This window comes from Schistocerca gregaria, chromosome 1 (genome assembly GCF_023897955.1).
Source record: "Schistocerca gregaria isolate iqSchGreg1 chromosome 1, iqSchGreg1.2, whole genome shotgun sequence".
NCBI lineage: Eukaryota > Metazoa > Arthropoda > Insecta > Orthoptera > Acrididae > Schistocerca > Schistocerca gregaria.
In genome coordinates, this window is record NC_064920.1 from 204,156,175 (window position 1) to 204,178,202 (window position 22,028).

At 37.4% G+C, this 22,028-nt stretch overlaps 1 protein-coding gene across 1 annotated transcript in view; it reads left to right on the forward strand.

Annotated features, from left to right (window-relative positions):
- Positions 1-22,028, forward strand: part of LOC126336877 (protein KIAA0100) — a 316,670-nt gene that overhangs the window by 262,725 nt on the left and 31,917 nt on the right. Inside the window, exons 29-33 of the mRNA XM_050000988.1 lie at positions 5,594-5,757; positions 5,849-6,046; positions 6,125-6,282; positions 7,423-7,549; positions 7,644-7,873. Coding sequence (XP_049856945.1) covers positions 5,594-5,757; positions 5,849-6,046; positions 6,125-6,282; positions 7,423-7,549; positions 7,644-7,873 — 877 coding nt within the window. The remainder of the gene's footprint in view (positions 1-5,593; positions 5,758-5,848; positions 6,047-6,124; positions 6,283-7,422; positions 7,550-7,643; positions 7,874-22,028) is intronic.

The following is a 22,028-nucleotide window of genomic DNA, read 5'->3' on the forward strand; positions in this document are numbered from 1 at the left end:
GAAGGGATCAGCAGTACTAGAATTGGATGTGATGGCCCGGGAAATCTACTTTTCAACTCTTCCCAAAATCTACCCCTTTTCCCAGACCTCTCCAGTCATTTTCGTTCACCCATCTTCCTTTCCTTTCAACCCTTCTGCCTGAAGAAGGAGCCACTGTCTCCCAAAGCTTACTAATTACAACAGTCTTTTATGAGTGTGTTTTGCCGCCATGTGGTTAGTAGATTTTTTTATCTATCCAGTTATATAATTTTACACATTATTAGTGACATTAAAAAATCATATTTGTGGTAAATGCAAATACAGATAGAAATTCTACCTCAGAATGTGAAAATACATATCAATTATTTTTATTGCAGGTAGTTTGAAATAGTTTTATTTTTTGGATACAAGCACTGAAATAGTAACCAGTTTTCAGTTACTAGTATATCACAACATCTGGTGAAGTTGAGTTTGGAAAGATAATGTGTGTAAGAATGTGTTTGGAAAAAAAAAAAAAAAGTGAAATGTCAAACAACGGGTGGTTGAATGTTCTCTGTAGGAAACATGCTGTTTATGGCAATGTAGGAATCAGCCATGTGGTCTATCATCTTAGAACAAAGAAAAGTTTGTTTGTCTCATTGCTAAAATTTAAATTATGTGAAATTGCAGGCATCATAATGTGACAGTTTTAGGTGAGAGATGTTTTGATTTGCAGTTGTATGAGATACTGGTAGAGGTTGTGCGAGAAGTACCTCATTTACAATGCTACCAATATCAGCAAGATATTGTGTGGTAGGCATTACCAAATGCTGTTTGCAGTCTGTTTTGCTTTGCTTTGTGTTGTTGAGATGTGCTTAGCTCGTTTTTGCGTTTTCTTATTTTGCGATGAGTGAAGAGCCCAAATCTTGCTCTCATTACAGGGTTCGAGTATGACTCTCACAACACCAGAAGGGATTGCTAAAGCCATTGACCATATGTCACTTTTGCTTGCACAGAAATACATGACATGGATGCAAACAGGCTGCTGTGTGAGAGGGAGGCACAGCTTTTCTCCCCCACACCACTCCACATACTGGAACACTTACTCAGAGTTGTCATTTGTTTAACTTGTGGCTGCCTGCCATGTTGTACTTTTTGTAGTTTCCACACCATAGCCTCAGAAAATTTAACTAGTCAATGTGTTATGACCACACCCAGGGTCCTTCTGTAAAATACAAATAGTTATTTTCATTTCTACGTCTACATCAACTATGTTGCCAGTTCTGTGTCTAGCATTGTCAAGTATGGTCACAGGTCCACCAAGGTGCCCTGCAATGTGCTAATTGGAACTTATATGCTGCAGATTCAAAACCAGTGCTATTGAATATTTTCTTATTAAGGGAAGATAATGTCCAGAAAAATTTTAAATTGTCAAAGCATTCTGCTTGTTGGTGAGAAAATGCTGCTGCACCTCAACAAAAGCTCTTATAATACAGAAAACAACTATTTTTCCTCTTTTATTACTACTTTATATCCAATCATTGTTTTTTATCTTTATTTCAATTTTTTGTGATCAGTTTCATCTTAAGGTACATATCATGGCAAAAAATTTAAATGTACGTGTCTAATCATAAAAGAAAACACTTGTTCCCCAAACATGGAAGCTAATTTTGCCAAAAATACAGGCTGCATGTTAAAGTTCCTGCACATTACATGTGCTGTGTGTAAGTGGTAATGCATGGGGCATGGACAAGGTTTACGGTGGGAACAATTGCAGGGGTAGGGGCAGGAATACTGGTCTGAGAACGAAAACAAATTGTCATTAAATATTGTTTAAAAAATATTTTTGCCTGTTTGACAGAAACATCTTTTGGTTCTTTTTTCAACTGTCATGTCTGCTAACAAATGTGATTGACTACTTTTAAATTAGCACTTGCAATCAACATTTAAGTAAGTTTACTTGCAAAATAGGGAACTGTTCATTAAATAAATGCACAAGATTGCAACGGGAATTGTTTGTGAACAAATTTGTGGGGTAGTTGGAGGGGAGGATACCCTGGAGGAAGTTGTTGGTATAGATAGTGAATAACTGCTGATGGACCAGCATACGAAAGGTGCATAGACTGTTAGGAAAGGAGCATTTGATGTGGAAAGGATGGCAGCATAAACATGAATCTCTCTACCACCCATACAACATTGTTTATCCCATGACACAAGAGGTTGCTAGTGGTGCAACATTGACCAGAGAGAGAGAGAGAGAGAGAGAGAGAGAGAGAGAGAGAGAGAGAGAGAGAGAGAGAGAGAGAGTGTGTCTCTTCATCATTCTGAAGAAGAATGAGAGTCCAATAACTTAGCAGCAAATGTCCTCACTTTATACAAGATGCTACCCAAAAGTTCCCAGTATGTATATGTAGCTTGTACAGTGTAGCTCTGGTAAGTGGTACCTCATATGTCCTTTGTGAGTTAATGCCTCGAGCAGCTTTTGTGCATCACATTTAGTTCCTATTCATTTTTCACATTATTTTGTGTTGTATGCCTTGTGAAACTGATGGTGGCAAGCATCGGGGAGCAATTTATGTTCTCAAACTTTGGTTTCAGGCTCAAAAAAACCTCTTCAGAAACACACATCATCTTAAAGCAAGACTTGGGGAGCATGCCTTAGATCACAGTCAAATTTATGAATGGTTTATCGGCAATTATGGAAAGGATAGATTGCTACTCACTGTAAAGGTGAAGTGCTAAGTTGCAGACAGCCACAGTGAAAAGACTGTTACACACTAAGCTTTTGGCAGAATCCTTGTTCAGAAAAGGAAGAAAACACACGTACATTTACACAAACAAGCACACCTCATGATGCACACTTGAGCACTATCTCTGGCCATTTTAGCCGTGTGACTGGACATAATGTTCATGAGGTATGCCTTCTTGGGTGAATGTGTGGATTTTATTTCTTTTCTGGGGAATGCTTGGCCAAAAGCCTTTTCATTGTGCCTGTCTGCAACTAAACATGTCTTTACGGTAAGTACTGATCTATCATTTCCATAATCCTTGGTAATCCAACCTGGACTTGTTTTAAATATTTTGAAGGTGGCGGAACATCATTTGACAATGATCCAGATTGTGGATGGTTGTCAACCAGTGTTCTAGGAAACGCTGCTGTTCAGAAAACAGTGTTGGAAGGTCATATTCAGACCACTCAAAACAAATGCAATATCTTGGGGATGTCTTATGGGACATGATTTAGTTGGATCAACTGCACTTGTGACAAATTGCCACAAAGTTTGTGCTCTAAATTTTCAGTGAAAGCTGAAACAGCATTGTGTGCAAGTCTGCAGAGAATTTTTAAAAAAGGCTTAAAAGTGAACCAGGCTCTCTTTATAAGATTATTATTGATGATGAAAGCACAGTTTACGGATGCATTCCTGAAACCAAGCAGCAGTTGTCAAAGTGGGAGTCCATTATTAACATTTCTTGAGAAAGCCCGGCAGTTGAAGAGTAATGTGAAATCTGTGCTCATCTTTTTCTTTGACGTGGAGAGAATTTCCATAATCTGTCCGTCCTTGTCAGTCTGCCAGTGCAATGTTCTACTGTTATGTCCAGAGGCAGTTGAAGGAGAACATAAGAAGAAAATGTCCAAAAAAGTGGCACATGGCTGATTAGTGATTAATCATGACAATGTGAGGTGACACACTCCATTGATCATTCTTGAGTTTCTGCTGCAAAACAAAATTACATTTTTCCTCATCCCAGTATTCACCCAACATGGCACTGAGCACAACTTGTTTTTATTCCTCCAGAGTGAAACTCAAGTTAAAAGGCCGAAGATTTGATGAGGTTGAGGAGATTAAAGCAGAATCACAAGTGGTACTAAACTCTCTCACGAAAAAATGTATTCGAGGGAGCTTTTAGTTCATTGAAAAACTACTAGAAATGGTGTATGTACTCCCAGGAAACTATTTTGAAGGTGGTGATTGTGGTTGTAGTGGTGGTGGTGGTGGTGGTGGTGGTAAATAAGATCCAGGTAAAGTATAAATTCATTTATTGGTGTATTCCAGGAACTTTTCATTGTACCTCATAGCTACCTATCCATTAAAAATTAGTGCTTTCGGTTTATAATGGTTTTCATATTTCTGTTAAAAAGTGTTGCAAAAATAACAATTAATTAACTGACAACTGACACCAATATTAGTAGTCCTTTAATATTTCTCAGAAAAATATAATTTTTGCATGCATGTGATGGAAGAGGCTCATTTCAGAAGGCTGATGATTTTATGTTTAAATTTAGTATATGTGACACATTAGCTCCTATTCCATCACAGGTGATAAGAATGTATCTTTCAGCTCTTCATGTCAGTATCTACCTACTTCATTGAATTTATTGGTGTTGGTTACATTTCAGAAAAATTGATCTACATTTCTCGTATTTGTTGCTTATATAAAAATACACTTAACCCATAATGGGTTATTTGTGAAGAGCTGCAACTGGTTAGATAACGTAAACGAAAAACATAACTTTTTTTTGCTTCACTCAATTTTGTTTGCAACTCCACTATGCATCATTTTAAAGAACGTGTCATCCATCACATCCATCATCATCATCTTTATATCATAGAAAATACTTTATATAACAATGAAAACAATCAATTAGAGACAAAATTATTTAATTGTGTAGATAAAAAAATCTACACACAAGTGGCAGCAGAATACACACATAAAGGACAGTTGTAACTGGCAAGCTTTCAGAGCCAGTGGCTTCTTCTTCAGTCAGAAGAGTTGAAGGGGAAGGAAGAAACGTGAAGGTAAAGGACTGGAGAGATCTAGGAAAAGAGGTAGATTTAGGGAAAGTCACCCATAACCGTGGGTCACGGGAGACTTACCATACGGTCCCTTTCCTTCATCTTTTCATCAAGAAAGAGATCATTGTTCATTAAAAAGTAGTATATGAAAGTGGAAATTTGTTTTTGAGTGTGATTGCCAGCTGACAGTCACTGCACTAACTGTTCATTCTGTGCATGTTTTTCAGTGTTTTGCTACAGTTTTGTGGCATTGTGACTTCCCTGAAGATAAAAATACTATATGAGAATAGCCTCAGGAATCTTCCAGTTTTGCTGTTAATCTGAATTTACACCTTTTTTACCTTATTTGACTTATGTGGTACTCTTTCAGCTTCAATTTCACTGTAAAGAACAGGAAATACATTTTTCCTTTGGTACCAAAAGTTTGAGTGTCAAGTATGCCAAATCACTAAAATCTGGATAGCTACAAAAGTCATTTATGCAATATAATTTCTTTCAACAACAATAAATGGTGGAAGACGTATTTACTTCACAGGTGCTGCATACTGCTGTAGCATATCTCATGTGTGTGCCATTACACATTTCAGCATCACAATATTTTGTAAGTCATACTATGCTGTCACAGATGTTCTGGACATTGGCCAGAGGTACTTCAAAGCTACCAAAATATATACAGTGCAATGCTAGCTACATATTAATTAATTGCTTTAATTATGAAACAAAATGAAATAGTGATGAAAATCAGTAAACGGATGTGTAGATTTTGGCTGCGTATATCAGCGAATCCTGCGTCTTCAACTAAATACAAATGTTTAGATGCTGTATCTTTTTCTAAACAGAAAATATAATGTGGCTTACTGTGGACAATATTCAAGAAAAGGATTCAACAGTGATATCTGATGTACCTGACCTGCCACACCTAGTGGGCAGCGGGCAGTCTGTTGGTGGTGTTGTCAGTGAAACTGTTGGAGCCAGCAATGTGGGAGAAAATCCCCCAATACAGGTAACTTTACTTTGTGGTCATCTTGTTAATAATATTGCTAAGTTTAAGGATTCAGTTATATTACCATGATTTATCATTCTACTCTTTGCAGTTGCAACGCATCGTGTCTCGCTGCAAATGTGAATTCTTCTATGCAGCTTATGGTGACAGCAGTATTGATCCAAGCACACTTGACGAAGTTCCGCCACCACCTAATGAAGATGGAGGCCCGTGGGAAAAGCGAGAACGTGCTATAGATGCATTTACATTAATGCATTATGATCTTGATGTTTGCACTAATTCATTGCAGGTGGGAATATTGCAATGGACTCATTTGTGTCTTCTGCATTAAATTTGGTTATTAATGGACTTCTTGCTCCTTAAACAGTATGCCATGATCCTGGACATTGTAAACAATTTACTGCTTTATGTTGAGCCTCAAAGAAAAGAGGCATATGAACGACTGCAGAGAATGAGATTTCAGTTGCAGCTGCACAGTGTTGAGGACCAGAGAAAGCCCATACAACAGTTACAAAACCAAGTCAGGTATAAACCTAAATATTAATTTTACAATTTGGATAATGTCTGATATATTTTGTGGTACTTTTTTTAGAGCGGAGAAATGATTCTTTAGTGATAAACATAATAAGCTTATAAAGAAGAGAAAGTGCCACATCTATAGTTATCATATTTTGGTTGGGAGGATCTGTACTGCATGTTATCGCGTATGGTGCACCCCAGTGAGATATGTTAAGTTTTGATGTACAGCTAGTTTATAGAAACATTAATATAAATTTGTATCTCAAATCTTAGATATTTCTGTGTATTAAAATGTAGTAGTGATGGAATCATTCTGTTACCAGTAGCAGGTGGCTAGGTACAACTTTGCATCTGTGAGCACACTCATTTAATATGTAACAGTGATACAACTGAAACATTCTTTCATAGCTTATGGTTTCTCAGGTACTCTCAACCATGTCTATCAGTATACTGGCATTCTACCAATGTGTGTGTGTGTGTGTGTGTGTGTGTGTGTGTGTGTGTGGGTGTGTGGGTGGGTGGAGGGGGGGGGGGGACAACACTGTAATCAACATACACCATGTTGTTTTTGTTGCAGATGACTGAAAATCCAAGACTAAGAAAAAGACAGCATTTATTGCTTTCTCAGGTGGAACCAATGATAAATTCCAACTACCACAGATTTTGAAAATATTGTCTTCTACACTTGTTTCAAATGATACTCAAAAGTTTGCCTCTCCCTCTTCAGATTAATATTTTGCTTTGCTAGTTTTCTGTATATTTTATAAAAAATATTATAAAATTTATAATCTTTTAAACAGACTAACATTGCTTTCTTTTTTACAAAAAAAATAGCTACGAAAGTATGTCTCCAGAAATGAACATAGAATATAGTGCCTTCATTTAAAAGAAAAGGCATGCAAACCACTGTTCAGTCTTTCTTGACTGGAATTATGTTGTTAAATGTAACATACCATAAATATGGAAATTCCCAGTGGGAAACTGAAACAGATATTTTCAAATGCAAATAGTGTGTGTGTGTGTGTTGGTTGTTTCATTTATTGTAGATGTCGTGATTAGCTTTAAGTCATTGAAAAATATTTATTGAGATACATACAAAGCACCATAGATTAATTGCTGATGATATGCAATGAATTTCACATTTAGATCATTAGTCTCAAAATTACGCCGACTGGAGAAAGAAACTTACATTCTGCAGCGGAATATAGCAGAAATGGAAGATCCTGCCAATAATGAACTATATCAGCAGGAAATGGAGGAGCTTGAGAGACAGGTAATTACAGGGATATGCAATGACTCTGCATTTTGTAGGTTTCTTGTAAATCAATATTTACCACTTTCCTAATTCTGTTGCCCTATCTCTTTAGGTTTATGAATGCAAAGAACAGCTAAATTCACAAAGTGAGGAATTACATATGATGCTGTCTTGTTACAAAGAAACTCAGTTATCAGCCAATCAAAAACTGGCCATAATGCGCGGGGATAAGCCTGTGAGAGTTGTGCGAGCAAATGAAATATGCTTCAAACATGCAAAATGGAGGTTAACAGAAGCTGATGGACAGCTGGGAATAGCAGATGTTGTTTTAAGCAATTTTTTGTGAGTGTTTATATCTTGCCTTATATTAATAGAAAATTCTAGTTAAATTTAATCTTATTATTATGTTCTATCACTACTGCTTTTACAACTTATGGAATGATTTTTAACATGGGAACAAAGTTTCTTGTTATGACATCCTCGTATAAAGTATTCTCTATTTTCTTGTCACACCAAATTAGAATAAAAAACCTGAGCTTTTAGTAATGACCTCCCTTGCCTACATCAAAACTAACTGACTGTCATAGTTTTTCCTGTGAAGGTCTTATTATCAACCCATGGTAGGTTAACATACATCATCTTTATGTGCTGCTAGATTTTGTGTTAATGTGTTTGATGCTAATGGCACCTGTTGGAATGCGGAAAGTTCAGATAATGCCTGTGTAATCAGTCAGAATTGAGAGGCTGTTTCTGTACAGCAGTAGAATTTTGAATGCTATCCTGGCAGTCTGTTGTTGCACATTCTGGTCACTAATGCTTTTTTTGATGACAAGAGTCACAGCTCATTTTGCAGCCAAGCCTCTGAATTCCAAGATCAGCAGAGCAGAGCAGAGAGAGGAGGGGCTGCTGTTTGACAAGGAAAATGCTACTTTACACTGCAAAGCAGCAGAGAGTCATTGTTGTTGGAGGACAAGCATCTAAATAATGATTTTACAGTGTGTTTCACGATGTTTCGATGATTTCAGATTTGAATAGCACACAAACTAAAAGTTCACTTATGGAATACTACATCGGAAACATGACAACCCTTCATGGCTATATAATACTTGAGACATTTCACCAAGTTTTTGAACACATCTTTTTTAACTGCTAGATGAAATCTGGAAATTCCATCATGGATTCGAACTTTTATCCATTGCAGGCTGTTCTTGGAGTACACTCTGGTCTTTAAATAGCCCTGTAGGTAAAAGTCTGGCATGGAGTTTGGATGGTTTTCTGAGAGCCAGTTGACTTTGGTTCAATGCACTGGTAGCTTTCACACCCACTTCAACATTGTTCCACAAACTGGGTTTGACTAATGCAGCTCACCCTTGAAATGCTTATGAAAGACACGTTGCCCACACACAATAGATTCACTGTAGTGGAAATGGCAGTACATTGCAAATGCACAATGTTGATTAGAACAGTATGATGTGATTACTACTGACTTGCAATGTTGTGAAACTTGATACTTCACACTACTAATACACAACACCACCATCATTGTATTTTGTTTTTAGCATGCATTATTCAAATTTGGAAAACATTGTGAAACACCCTACATTATGTCCTATACCAGAAAAACGGACTGAAGAGCTGTTGAAGAATTCTGCCATATCTTAGAACCTGAATGCCTAGATCTCCTAGGTTATGCATCTTGTCTAAAATCCATTAAGGTTTCTTGAGAGTTGGTGATTCTGCTACTTTAAGACTAGCCAGATATATGACTAATTAATGACCCCATAGTCCAGGACCATTCAAGAACATTTTTACACACAAATGACATATTATTTGAAATCTGCCTGCCCCCTTTCCCCCACTGTTAGACATTAGCTGCTATTCTTTGGGCTCTTGATAAGTCCTTTAAAAACAAATATAAATCTACTGCTCATTAATTAAGAATTGCATAAATATTCTTCTGTAACAAAATTAAATTTGGGCATCTTATTCTAGTGATAAATACTAAAAGAAGAAACCGTCCAGTTCCATTTAAGGTAACCCTGAGATCTTTAAAAGCGATCAGTGAAAGTGGGAAGAACTAGACCTATTGCACTGTTCTAGCTAAAATGAACTGAGTGGAAAGGATGAAAGTGTACAATGACCTTTTTAATTCCATAAGTTATTTATTATTCCATCAGAAAAAGTGTGGTAGAAATAAAAGAAAAAAGTCATCTAATTTTTGTACTGATATGTGAAACATAAGCCATTACTGTGTTTAACTACTTAAGTTATTTAACAACAAAAATAATTAATTATTGATAATATAATGTAAAAGGACATATAAAAAAATCTTCTCATCAAGCGGCGGCAGGGGAAAACACACACACACACACACACACACACACACACACACACACACACACACACAATAATTTGACTTTCACAAGCTTTCGGAGCCAGTGGCTCCTCCTTCTGGTGGTTATTCATTACATGTAAAGAAAACTCCCCAGTACGTAGCAAAATTTCAGAGAAATTGGCATTAACTTGGTTGATAAATGATAAACATGGGCAAAAGTTTTAATTTTTTTCAATAAGAACAATAGAATTTTTTGTGTGATGTGAAAGAGAAATATTCCACTAACAAAAGCATGTATAATCTCTACTACTGCCCAGTAAACATGGTTATCAGAAACAGAAAAGCTTATAAAAAAGCTTATAAGGTGTCGCAAGATAGGTTGTACTACAAAATAATTCTTAAGAAAAAAATTCAATAAATTGTGCTGTTTCCAGGTTAATTAAAAGTGAAGTTAGGCAATCAAGCTACAGTGTGTGCAGATTCAAGTGGGTGACCAGAAAACAATTAGTTACATTCCTTCTCATAGTGTAGACGATAACACATGAGACTGCACATTTGGTGACACCATTTCTGGTGGGTCACTTGAATTTACATGCAAAATGACCTGATTGGACAACTTCAGTGCTAATTAACTACAAAATGTTGCAACATAGATTTTTTTTTTCTTGACAACTATTTCTCAGCACAGCTTATACTGCAACACCCTTACAATGTTCTGAGACTAGTTCTAACCAAACTTACAAGATTTTCAGGCTCTTTCTGAGCACCCTCTATACACTGACAGTTTTTTCACTGGATTAAAAACACAATATTGAAATGTTTCAAGCCTTTAACATAGCAGAATCTTTCAAAATAGAATATGACTCCATCGAGTTCCAGCCCCTGCTTTCAGTGGATAAAGTTGACAGTCCACACAATCATTCTTGAAAAAGAGTTGATCTAAGAAATTAGTTTATCCACTTGAGTTTTCAGAACTTGTCTCTTCATTATCTGCAGGTAAATTCTGGAGGACCATAAGCTTATTGGTGAAAAGTCAATAAAACTGATTTTGTAATCCAATATAATAGCCATGTGGAGAACTTTCAAAAGAAAGATAGATGCTAAGATCAAAACTACATCATTTAATTTTTCCCAATTATATCTCATTAACCAGCATCATGAAAATTGTATAGAAAGCTGAAGTTCATAATATGACTGTCTGTAAGCCCAATCTATATTTTAGTGAGCAGATGACAGTTTCAACAATAATGTAGAAAAAAGTTACTTACAGGAGTGTTGTGATTCCTATTCTTCAATTGCTTCTTCACTTTCCTAAGGACATTTTTCTTTTCTTTTTAAAAGTCTGAGTGAGATCCATCTTTCCAGGAAGCAGTTTGTCATCTGTTACCCACTATTATAGCTCCTTCAAATCTCATCTCTAAAAAAAAAAAAAAAAAAAAAAAAAAAAAAAAAAAAAAAAAAAAAAAAAAAAAAAAAAACAAAGATTTTAAATTTTATGCACAATACTCTAAATTTGGAGCAATTATGTGTACAGCTTTGTTGACCTGGTGGACCCTAAACATAATTTCATGCCAAACATCTATACAACTAAAAACATGTATTCTTTTAGCTTCCTTGCAGTCCACATCACAATTTTCTTCCATTTTTCTTCATGTCAACATTGGCTTCATAAACAGCATTATGCATTTACTTCAATATAGTATGCACAATTCTTGAAGCCATCTGTTTGGCTTTTCCAATGGGTACCACTAATCTGTTTCAGATTCATATTAGTTAAATGCTTCTTCAAAATACTCCATCTGTAAATGAATGCAAAAAAGTAGTAGAAAACATCTTAGAATGTAGTGACAAATTTGGTGGAAATAAGTCGTGTGACAAATTTGGTGGGAATAAGACATGATAGTGTTGCGAAGCTCATGACAAGGTTTAAATCTCTCTTCTGACAGCTCTATCAAAAATTCTTGAGAAAGTAATGTATTCAAGAGTAGCCTCCCATATATGTAAAAATAAAGTACTAACAAAATGTCAGTTTGGTTTTCAGAAAGGCTTTTCAACAGAAAATGCTATATACGCTTTCACTGATCAAATATTAAATTGGTATTTTTTGTGATCTCTCAAAGGCCTTTGACTGTGTAAATCATGGAATTCTTTTAGATAAGCTAAATCATTATGGTTTGAGGGGGGGCAGTGCACAAATGGTTTAATTCATACTTAACTGGAAGAATGCAGAAAGTTGAAATAAGTGGTTCATGTAATGTTAATACAACAGCTGATTCCTCAAACTGGGGGCTAATCAAGCACGGGGTCCCACAGGGTTCGGTCTTAGGTCCTTTACTGTTCTTGATATACATAAATGACTTACCTTTCCATATTGATGAAGATGCAAAGTTAGTTCTTTTTGCTGATGATACAAGCATAGTAATAACATCCAAAAACCAAGAACTGAGTGATGTAATTGTAAATGATGTTTTTCACAAAATTATTAAGTGGTTCTCAGCAAACGGACGCTCTTTAAATTTTGATAAAACACAGTATATACAGTTCCGTACAGTAAATGGCACAACTCCAGTAATAAATATAGACTTTGAACAGAAGTCTGTAGCTAAGGTAGAATTTTCAAAATTTTTAGGTGTGTCCATTGATGAGAGGTTAAACTGGAAGCAACACATTGATGGTCTGCTGAAACGTCTGAGTTCGGCTACGTATGCTATTAGGGTTATTGCAAATTTTGGTGATAAGAATCTCAGTAAATTAGCTTACTATGCCTACTTTCATTCACTGCTTTCGTATGGTATCATATTCTGGGGTAATTCATCGTTGAGTAGAAAAGTATTCATTGCTCAAAAACGTGTAATCAGAATAATTGCTGGAGCCCACCCACGGTCATCTTGCAGACATCTATTTAAGGATCTAGGGATCCTCACAGTAACCTCACAGTATATATATATTCACTTATGAAATTTGTTGTTAATAATCCAGCCCAGTTCAAAAGTAATAGCAGTGTGCATAGCTATAACACCAGGAGAAAGAATGATCTTCACTATGCAGGGTTAAATCTGACTTTGGCACAGAAGGGGGTAAATTATGCTGCCACAAAAGTCTTTGGTCACCTACCAAACAGCATCAAAAGCCTGACAGATAGTTAACCAACATTTAAAAATAAATTAAAAGAATTTCTAGATGACTACTCCTTCTACTCATTGGCTGAATTTTTAGATATAAATTAAGGGAGGGAAAAAAACTAACTTAAGCATTAGTGTCATGCAATATTTTGTGTAATGTAATATCTTGTACAGACATCTTTCATTAACCTGACACGTTCCACATCATTACGAAGTGTCGTATTCATGATCTATGGAACAAGTATTAATCTAATGTGTAATCTAATCTAAAGAGTGAAGATATACTTCTCTTGGTCTCATATATTTTCCAAAGCAGTGTGCTATTTTATCAAGTTATTTAATACAGCATTTGTTAGATATTCACCTGTTGTGTTGGTAACTGGAATAATGCATAGGTAATGATTCTAATTATTTCTTCTTTGGGCCATATCTAAAAAAATGAATGACAGTTGACATCTGTGCTGTGGGGGAGCACAATTTAAAATAACTTAGTAACATATTGCTTTCATTTAAAATGTGCTCTTGAATATATGTTGCCATTTCATTTTGTCTTACTTTACTAAGATGATGAACATTGGTTTCATAATACCTCACTCTTTGCAAATGCTCTTTTACTCCAGCCTTCTATTAGTTTCAAAGAATTTGCATACTTTTCTTTAAAGAAAATATCTGTTGTTAATTGATTCGCCAACCCCTGTGCCCCAGGAGTGATGTTACACAAAGCAACCTTTTTAATACCTCATAGCAATGTTCAGTCTCGTTCAGACTGAGTATCCGATTTTGATTATCAAGCACTTTGCCTATCATCTTATTAAAATTACTTGGTAGTTTACACTTCATGTGTTGGAGCTGGCATTCTCCAACAAGAGCGCTCACCGTCATGCCCAAACTGTTTGCTGTTGCCAAACTGCCACAAAAATTCGTCAGTTCATTTCCAGTTCCTTATCTGGCTTTCTTTCTTTACATATTGGGATCTGAATCCTGGGTCCAACTCTTTTGGTTTTCATTTTATTGGAGGTGACTCACAAGTGGCTCATTTGTAGACCTTTGTTTACTGGAATGTTTTTGCTTATATTATTGTAAACTTTCACCTATGTTAGTTTTCACTAGTCATAAGATACCCCTGTATATAAATTTTGCCCTTAGCTGCCTCTGGTGCCCCACGCAGCTTGTCACTTAAGTGGACACTTTATTTATTTGTTTATCTACAAAATTGTGTTCATTATATTGGATACAAGTTACAGCAATATATAGCTGAAGGAGCATAAACCTTTTTGTTAATAGATCTCTAAATATACACACACTTTAAAGGACAGAATATACATACATTTACATTACAATAGCTTTTAAGCAGCAATCTCTTTTTTAAAAATACAAATTCAACATAAGAATTATTATTAGCAAACATTCACATTCATGATTAGTACATTTTTGACAGAATTTAAGTCACAGGTGACATAAGTTCATCTCCACAAATTCAGCAACAGAATAAAAAAAAAATTCCGGAGCATTATGTTGATAACATTCCTCCTGAAAGAGTTTTTATTATTTTTGACTGAGCAAGGTAAATTATTATAGTGTGTGTGGCCTATGTGCCTCACACTGTTATGGCTTTTACTTAGTCTCTGATTTGTTAGATGAATATAACCATCACCACAGGTGTGATGATCTTGAACATTGTAATTTCATTACTTGTTTTAAGGAGATGGAGATTCTTATTTACAAATGAAACAGAAGCAATAATGTGTGTTTTCTTGCATAACAAATATTTTCTTATGCATTGACCCGCAGAAAGGATGGCATATGGATGACTGAGTTAACTAGCATACAGTACACAGTTTCAATGGCAGTCAAGTCACACCTTTGATTGGGAACTCTAAAGGTATAGCAGAGGCTACTCAGTATATACAGTAGTTTTTCTCTGTGGGTATCCCACAGTAGTGTGTTGTCTTTCTAGAGCCCGAAGAATTTAGTCTCGTTGACCTGTTCAATAACTTTCTTGTCTGTGACTAATGATTCTATATGTGCTGTATGTATCGTTGCTGATCAGCACATCACAGTTGTTTTCTTTTCGTATTAAGTAAGATGATGTTTTCATAGAGCCAGTATACGAGCTTTACGTAGCTGTAAGATAAGTCAGCTCTCATCTGCTATGAAGAAATGTTCCAAGATAGGAGGTTTGTGTCATCAGTAAATAGTACAGGAATTGTTGATGGGAGGTCATTAATAGGGAAGAGAAAGAGGAGGGGGCATAAGGTTGACCTGTGAGGAACTATCGATGCAAGTAGTATTATATCTGAATAGCTTGTTCTTCCATCAAGTCTTGTTATTGCTACCAGCTACCCTCTGTTTGAGAGATACAGCTGAAACCATTTGTTACAGACTCCTCTTACATTATAAGCATCCCGTTTGCGTAGGAGCAGCATATGTTTGCTTGCGAGCATAGGTATTGCAGAGTGGAAGATGGACACTGATTTTCACACAGTCAACCACTTCCCAATATGGGTACAGCAGAAAAACCATAAAGAGGCCTGCAAAGCGGATGCTCATCAGTCCAAACTGGATTGGGTGTAGCATTAAAAGTGTGAACCACCATGCAAGTGAGACATCCTTACCAAAGGCCTAAGGGCACTGTAAGAGAAAACCTATCCTCTGATGAAACAACAAATACCTCAAAATAATCAGGAACAGACGAGCGGCACTGCATATGTATGAGGCCAGCCATAAAAAGGGGACCTAGCAGCTTTTTGGATTTTTATGGCAAAACCACAATGAACAATTACCAAGGGCAGAAAAAGGCCATGGCAGTAATTTCTGAATTCCATTAATCATTCCACACCAGGCACAAGAGGATGGGAGTCAATCAGGAAGTTCTATGGTAAACACAGGTCGACATCTGCTTCTGCCATAATGGACAGGATTGTTTTAACTTCTCCAACTGACAGCACAGGCGTTATCTAATTGTTTCCATAATATATCATATGATGGCAACGAATGTATCATGTTCTTAGACTAGAAAGAATATGCAGAAGATGTAACCAAGAGGAATATAACAGTCACTTCTCTATAGTGGAACTGGAAAACATCTTGTCTGCTACTAAGAAGACAGCTCCAGGACCAGATGCTGTTGCATGTCTACTTTGTATAGTTAATGGATCTGCAGCTGTGATGACGTTTTTTTAAATAATTTTGTGATGTCTTCAGTTGATATTTTCTTTCTTTGATGTATGATTGTACATATGTATAGTATGTTTTGTGAGGTGTGTAAAAAATAAATGAAAATCCTCTATGATCTTTTTAACTATACATGGCCACAGAAACTATATCTAGACTACCCATAGGGACCCATAACTCCTTTGTTAGTACATGCGTGCTGAACAAGGGCTCCCAGGTAGCCAGACCATGTGGTGGTTGTGAGGTACCTGCATGGTCATAGTCCCCTAACAGTGCAGGGATCACACAACTGCTGCACAACCTGCTTCCTCACCACACATACCAATGTGTAGGTGCCTGTTCATTTGTGCGCACCAGGACTCTAAGCACTGGTCATTATGCCAGTTGGCCTTTGCCCTACGTGGGTGGCATCCATGAGGAGAAAACTAGTTCAGAGTAGGCAGCATCATGACAGGTATTTGGATCACAAAACAACTGAAGTTATCAACGGTGGCCACAAAGCTCCAGCAGGCCCTTCAGACAGACAGCCGTTCAGTGCAGATTGTTATGATGATAGGAACTTGCCTCCTTGGCTGCATCACAGGTGGAAAACAAAACTAAACAACTCAGTTCCTAGTTTGTAATTGAAAAAGTGGGAAATATTGAAAATCCATATATAAAACCTGACACTGGCCTGTGGCTGAATCAATTGTGGACTGTAGATTCCAGGGCTGGCTGCCCACTCTTCTTCTGCTCCTGCACCCACAGTGGATAAGCCCTCACAAAGCTCTTATCTGCTAGAAGCTGTGAAAGAGAAAAGGAAGAAATCTCTACCTTAGTGACCTTGTAGGTACCAGATGGCCCCCATGCTGTTGAACTCCAAAACAATATATGTTGTTGTGGTTCAACTCAAACAGTAACAGTTGGTGATCATGGGACATGATATATCATTCTGGCTCTTAACATCTAACTGAAGCATACTCAACATATGACCCAATGCAACTGCAATGCACATTACTGTAACTTGCCAGAACTAAAATAACTAATTTACCTGTGAGCTGCAATGTGCGTTACTCTCCAAGGAACACATTTTACTGATGATCATTCTCCAAACCTTTGAGGTTACCAAGCATTTTCTCAGGACTGTACTGGCCCCAAGAAAGCATTTGGAGGACTCTGAACGTTGGTTCATACAGGTGTTGGTGAGTGGATGTTCCTTCATACCACGGATAACAGTGCAAGTGTAGCATCTATTTACCTCCAGGCAAGGTACTTACTTACCTTGAGATGAATGCTTTACTCCAAAAACTCTCCCTCCCCTCCCTCCCTCCCTCCCCTCCCTCCCTCCCTCCCTCCCTCCCTCCCTCCCTCCCTCCCCTCCCCTCCCCTCCCCTCCCCTCCCTCCCTCCCTCCCTCCCCTCCCCTCCCCTCCCCTCCCCTCCCTCCCTCCCCTCCCTCCCCTCCCTCCCCTCCCTCCCCTCCCTCCCCTCCCTCCCTCCCTCCCCTCCCTCCCCATCCCTCCCCTCCCCTCCCCTCCCCTCCCCTCCCCTCCCTCCCTCCCTCCCTCTCTCCCTCCCTCCCTCCCTCCCTCCAAAATTTGAACTAATATTTTACCAGCATAAATCATTTCCACATTAACACATTACCATTTGTTAATGAACAAAACTGTCTTTAGAGATTCCCAAACAACCCTCACCAACTGCACCAGTGCCCACTGCATTGTGATATAGTTATGGTGTGAACCATACTAGGGAAATTTGGTGTCATAGGACCTTATTTCTCCAAAGAGAACAGGAGAACCATCACTGTAAACTCTGGGCATTATTTGGCCATGTTGCATGAATTTCTTGTTCCATAAATTCATCGCCCATGCATAAATCATCAAAATGTTTGATTTCAGCAAAATGGTGTGACAGCACTCATTTTGAATGTATATATGGCTAAAGTAAGGAAGTTGTTTCCGGGGAAAGTGATATCCGACAGAGGAGGTGGCTGGCCGTGCTGCTCTGCTGATCTTAGTCCACATGACTTTCTCTTGTGCAGCTCCCTCGAGAACAAAGTTTACATCAATAAGCCACATACTATGGTTCTATTTCAGGTTGAGAAATTATGTGTAGAGGGTCGACAGGTGTGCTGAAAAAGAAGACCAGCCCTTAAAGGACATTATCTTTCACAAATGATTTTTTTTGTCAAGATTAGCATACAAAATGAAAACTGCTATATCATAAAATGTCATGTCTACTGTAAATTCAAAAACCATCAGATAAAACTGACTCTTCCGGCATAATAATAGCTGAATAGTACCTTCATAAGTAGTTACCAATGTGTAGTTGTCATTAGCTGCATAGGAAATGCTTGTGACTGCTAGTAAATGACCATTTGATAAGAGTATTACTGAGAAAGAAACTCATCAGCTAATTCCCATGTGGATTGAGTAGACAGCATTGTACACTAAATAATGTGACTCTTGTAGGTGGCTATATAGGAAACTTTCCTTCATAGACAAAACTGTACTTGGTGGTCTGCACTGATTGCTTCAGGAAAGGGGACTCAGTTGGCTGTTCTGTTGTTTTCTGGGATAATGTCCTAAGAATTCATCTACCAAAACAATGAGTGTTGCAGTGCTGAGTTATATGCACGTGATGGCAGCTCTCAAGCAGATGAGATGTTTGTGCACAAAGACTTTCTTCATCTGCTCTGACTCCCACACTGCATTGTGTCCAGAGATGGTACCAATCAGTGAAACTTGTCAAGATTATCCAAGCTGCCCCTTTTACTCTGCAGAAGCATCCCAATGACTCTACAAAAGTGGGGTAAAGATGTGTCATTTTGTTGAGTATCAGAACATGCCATAATTCACAGTGATAAAAGATGCAGAAACAAAAGCCAAACAGGCTTATGATGAGAATGCAGTCCCCCCGTCGTCAACTATGTCTCTGAAGACGGTCATGGGAGTGTGGGGAAAAGAGTAACTGTATAAAAGTGAAAATAAACTTACAACTATCCAATCAGACAGAATGAAATAATCCTAGTTCTCCTCTCTATTGGACTTTACCGCTTTACCTACGACTAACTCCTTTGTCGTGATGTGCCTCCAGGATACAGTGCATATTCCATCATTGTAACAGTGTGCGCTATTTTAACTGAATGTTGCATGTATGGTTATAAGACATCATTAAGTGGTTTGACTGGAGACACAACCTCTATTTTAAATGGTCATTGGATGATTGTAGTGTGGATTTTCAAATATTGTGGGTAATCAGCCCTCACCCCACCTCAAAAGTAATCATGGAGCACTTTTAAATTTGTGAACAACTGGCTCCTTCCTGTTTCTCATATTGTTGATCATCCAGCTATCTGTATCTAAGGAAATGTTTTTTAGTGCCTTTTATCCAGACTATCTTTATTTCATGAAGTAATTTTTTGTGTATTTAACTTAGGCATGTGTCAGTACATAAGCATAATCACACATGCCTTTATTCTTTGTTTTAACAAGATTTTTAAAAGTAATTAGAATATTTTTAAGCATTTTTTTGTGTGTTCTGCACTTGCCCATACAGTTTCCACCCTGGTATTGTGTTGAGTCAGATGTTGTTTTGGCATTGGTGGGGTTAGCAGTGGTGGGGAAAAGGGGGGAGGGGGGGGAGATGAAAACTCTCCCACAGATATGGCTCAGAAGTGTAGTCCTTCAGCCCTCCGAAACTCTGATGTTGTAACACATTCTCAAGCAATCTGCTAAAAATAGTTCCACAATATACCATCACAGTAATATTTTTATCACGTAAGACACTTGTTGCACAAACTCATATATTCATATTCAGAAAGGACTCGTAACTACTATGCCATTGAGTGCTGTAAATCCCACATTGTCATCAGTAGTAGCAGTGGCAGCACTAACATCATAATCCATTTATCTTGCCACAAAGTTTAAAAGTGCATCAGTAGTTTCTTGAGCATATGAATAGCATGCATCCTAACATCCAGAACACTGTTGCGATAGAGGCCAAATGAAAATTTTATTTTTAGATGTTTGTAATAGAACATGAACGAAATGGGCAACCCAGTATCTCTGTAGGCCACAAGCCAATGCACACTGACTTATTTCTGTGCATGGAGATTCTACCATCATCCCAGAACTACAGCTTTTCATATCATAAACCACTTTGTTTTGTATAAAAAGTCTGAAATATGTGTTCAAAATGTATGGTTGTAGAATCAAGGTACTAAGGTAGTTCTATCAGAGAAACAGGAGCACAACACAAAGATGTTCAATAATCACTACATCTTTGTATTGCATTCCTTCCTTTCCTAGGCAGACAAAGCATAAGATCTATTTTCTGATTACCCAAAAAAGATAGTTAAGATGTTCTGCCCAGCTAGTGACAGTTTGGTCTCAGGGTCCCTGGCATTTGCACTGCCTCTTGTCAGTGCAAAAGGAATTATATCAGCCATTTATCTGTACAGTTCCCAAAGACCGTGCAGAACATCAGTGGCACATTAAATATTAGTATTTGCTGAGAACAGTCTTGTGAATAAATATAAACATATGTTTGGTGATACAAAAATCTTGTCCCACAAATTACCCTACTGGGACTCTGTCATCAAAGAAGCCATAAAAATCAGAAAGTATAACATTAACTTTAACTGTGACAGATACTTCAATCTCAGTGGTACATGGAAGCAAGCAATTGACTTTGAGAGACTATGGGGAAATTTCCCAAATTATTTACATTGCAACAAGTGTCACTAGCATCACAGATATCAATACAGTCTCTGACACTATGACATATGACGACATAAACTGACCAAGCTTTGTGGTTGTCTTGCCAGTATTGAAAGTTGCACAGTGGTTCCATATTAGCTACTATGTAGCTAATGTTTTCGCCTCTGGAAAAGAATTTTTTATCAGGGAACATACTGAAGTAGGGTTTTTCATATATGGGTCTGTGGGAAACATATAATTCGAACAGGATGATGTGAGAGGGCTACAAAAACCTAATTTGAATGATGTGGTAATGGCAGTTATATGGTTACAGAGGTCTCTGCTAAAGTCTATAGCTGGTGCAATGTAGTCTTTGTGAGGTTGTGTAATATGAACATCATCTCTCTATTGATTTTGAGCTAATTTATCCATTTTGATAGAAACTAAAAAAAACACCAAAATTTCCTTGTTTGTCAGGGCTATGGAATTTGTATAAGTGAAGACTGGTGATGTGACATGCATTTCTGTAGTAAATTAACATTACAATTTATAATTTTTCATAGATACTTTGGATGTATGGTGGGAGGGTGGCACATCCGATAGATGCTAGTTTTTCATCTTTGTGTACATCTGCATTAACACTCTGCATGCCACAGTATGGTGGACGGTGGAAAGTACCTTTCACCACTATTAGCCATTTCTTTTCCTGTTTCATTCACAAATGGAGCAATGGGAAAACAGCTGTCTGTGCCATATGAGCCTTAATTTCCCTTGTCTTTGTGGTTGCTACATGAAATGAATGTTAGCAGCACTAGAATCATTCTGCAGGCAGCCTCAAACGCCAGTTGTTTGAACTATCTCAACAGTGATTTGTGAAAAGATCGTCATCTTCCCTCCAGGGATTCCCATTTGAGTTTATGAAGAATTTCCATAATTCTTGCATGCTCATCAAATCTACCAGTAACAAATCTAGCAGTCTGCTTCTTAATTGCTTCAATGTCTTCCTGGTGGGGATCCTACAGACTCAAGCAGTAATCAAGAATGGGTTGCACTAGTGTTCTTTAAGTTATTTCCTTTATATATCAGCTGCACTCTCCCAAAATTCTGTCACTAAAGTGAAGTTGAGGATTTGCCTTCCCTACTCTCCTCCTTGTGTGCTTGTTCCATTTAATATGGCTTTGCAGT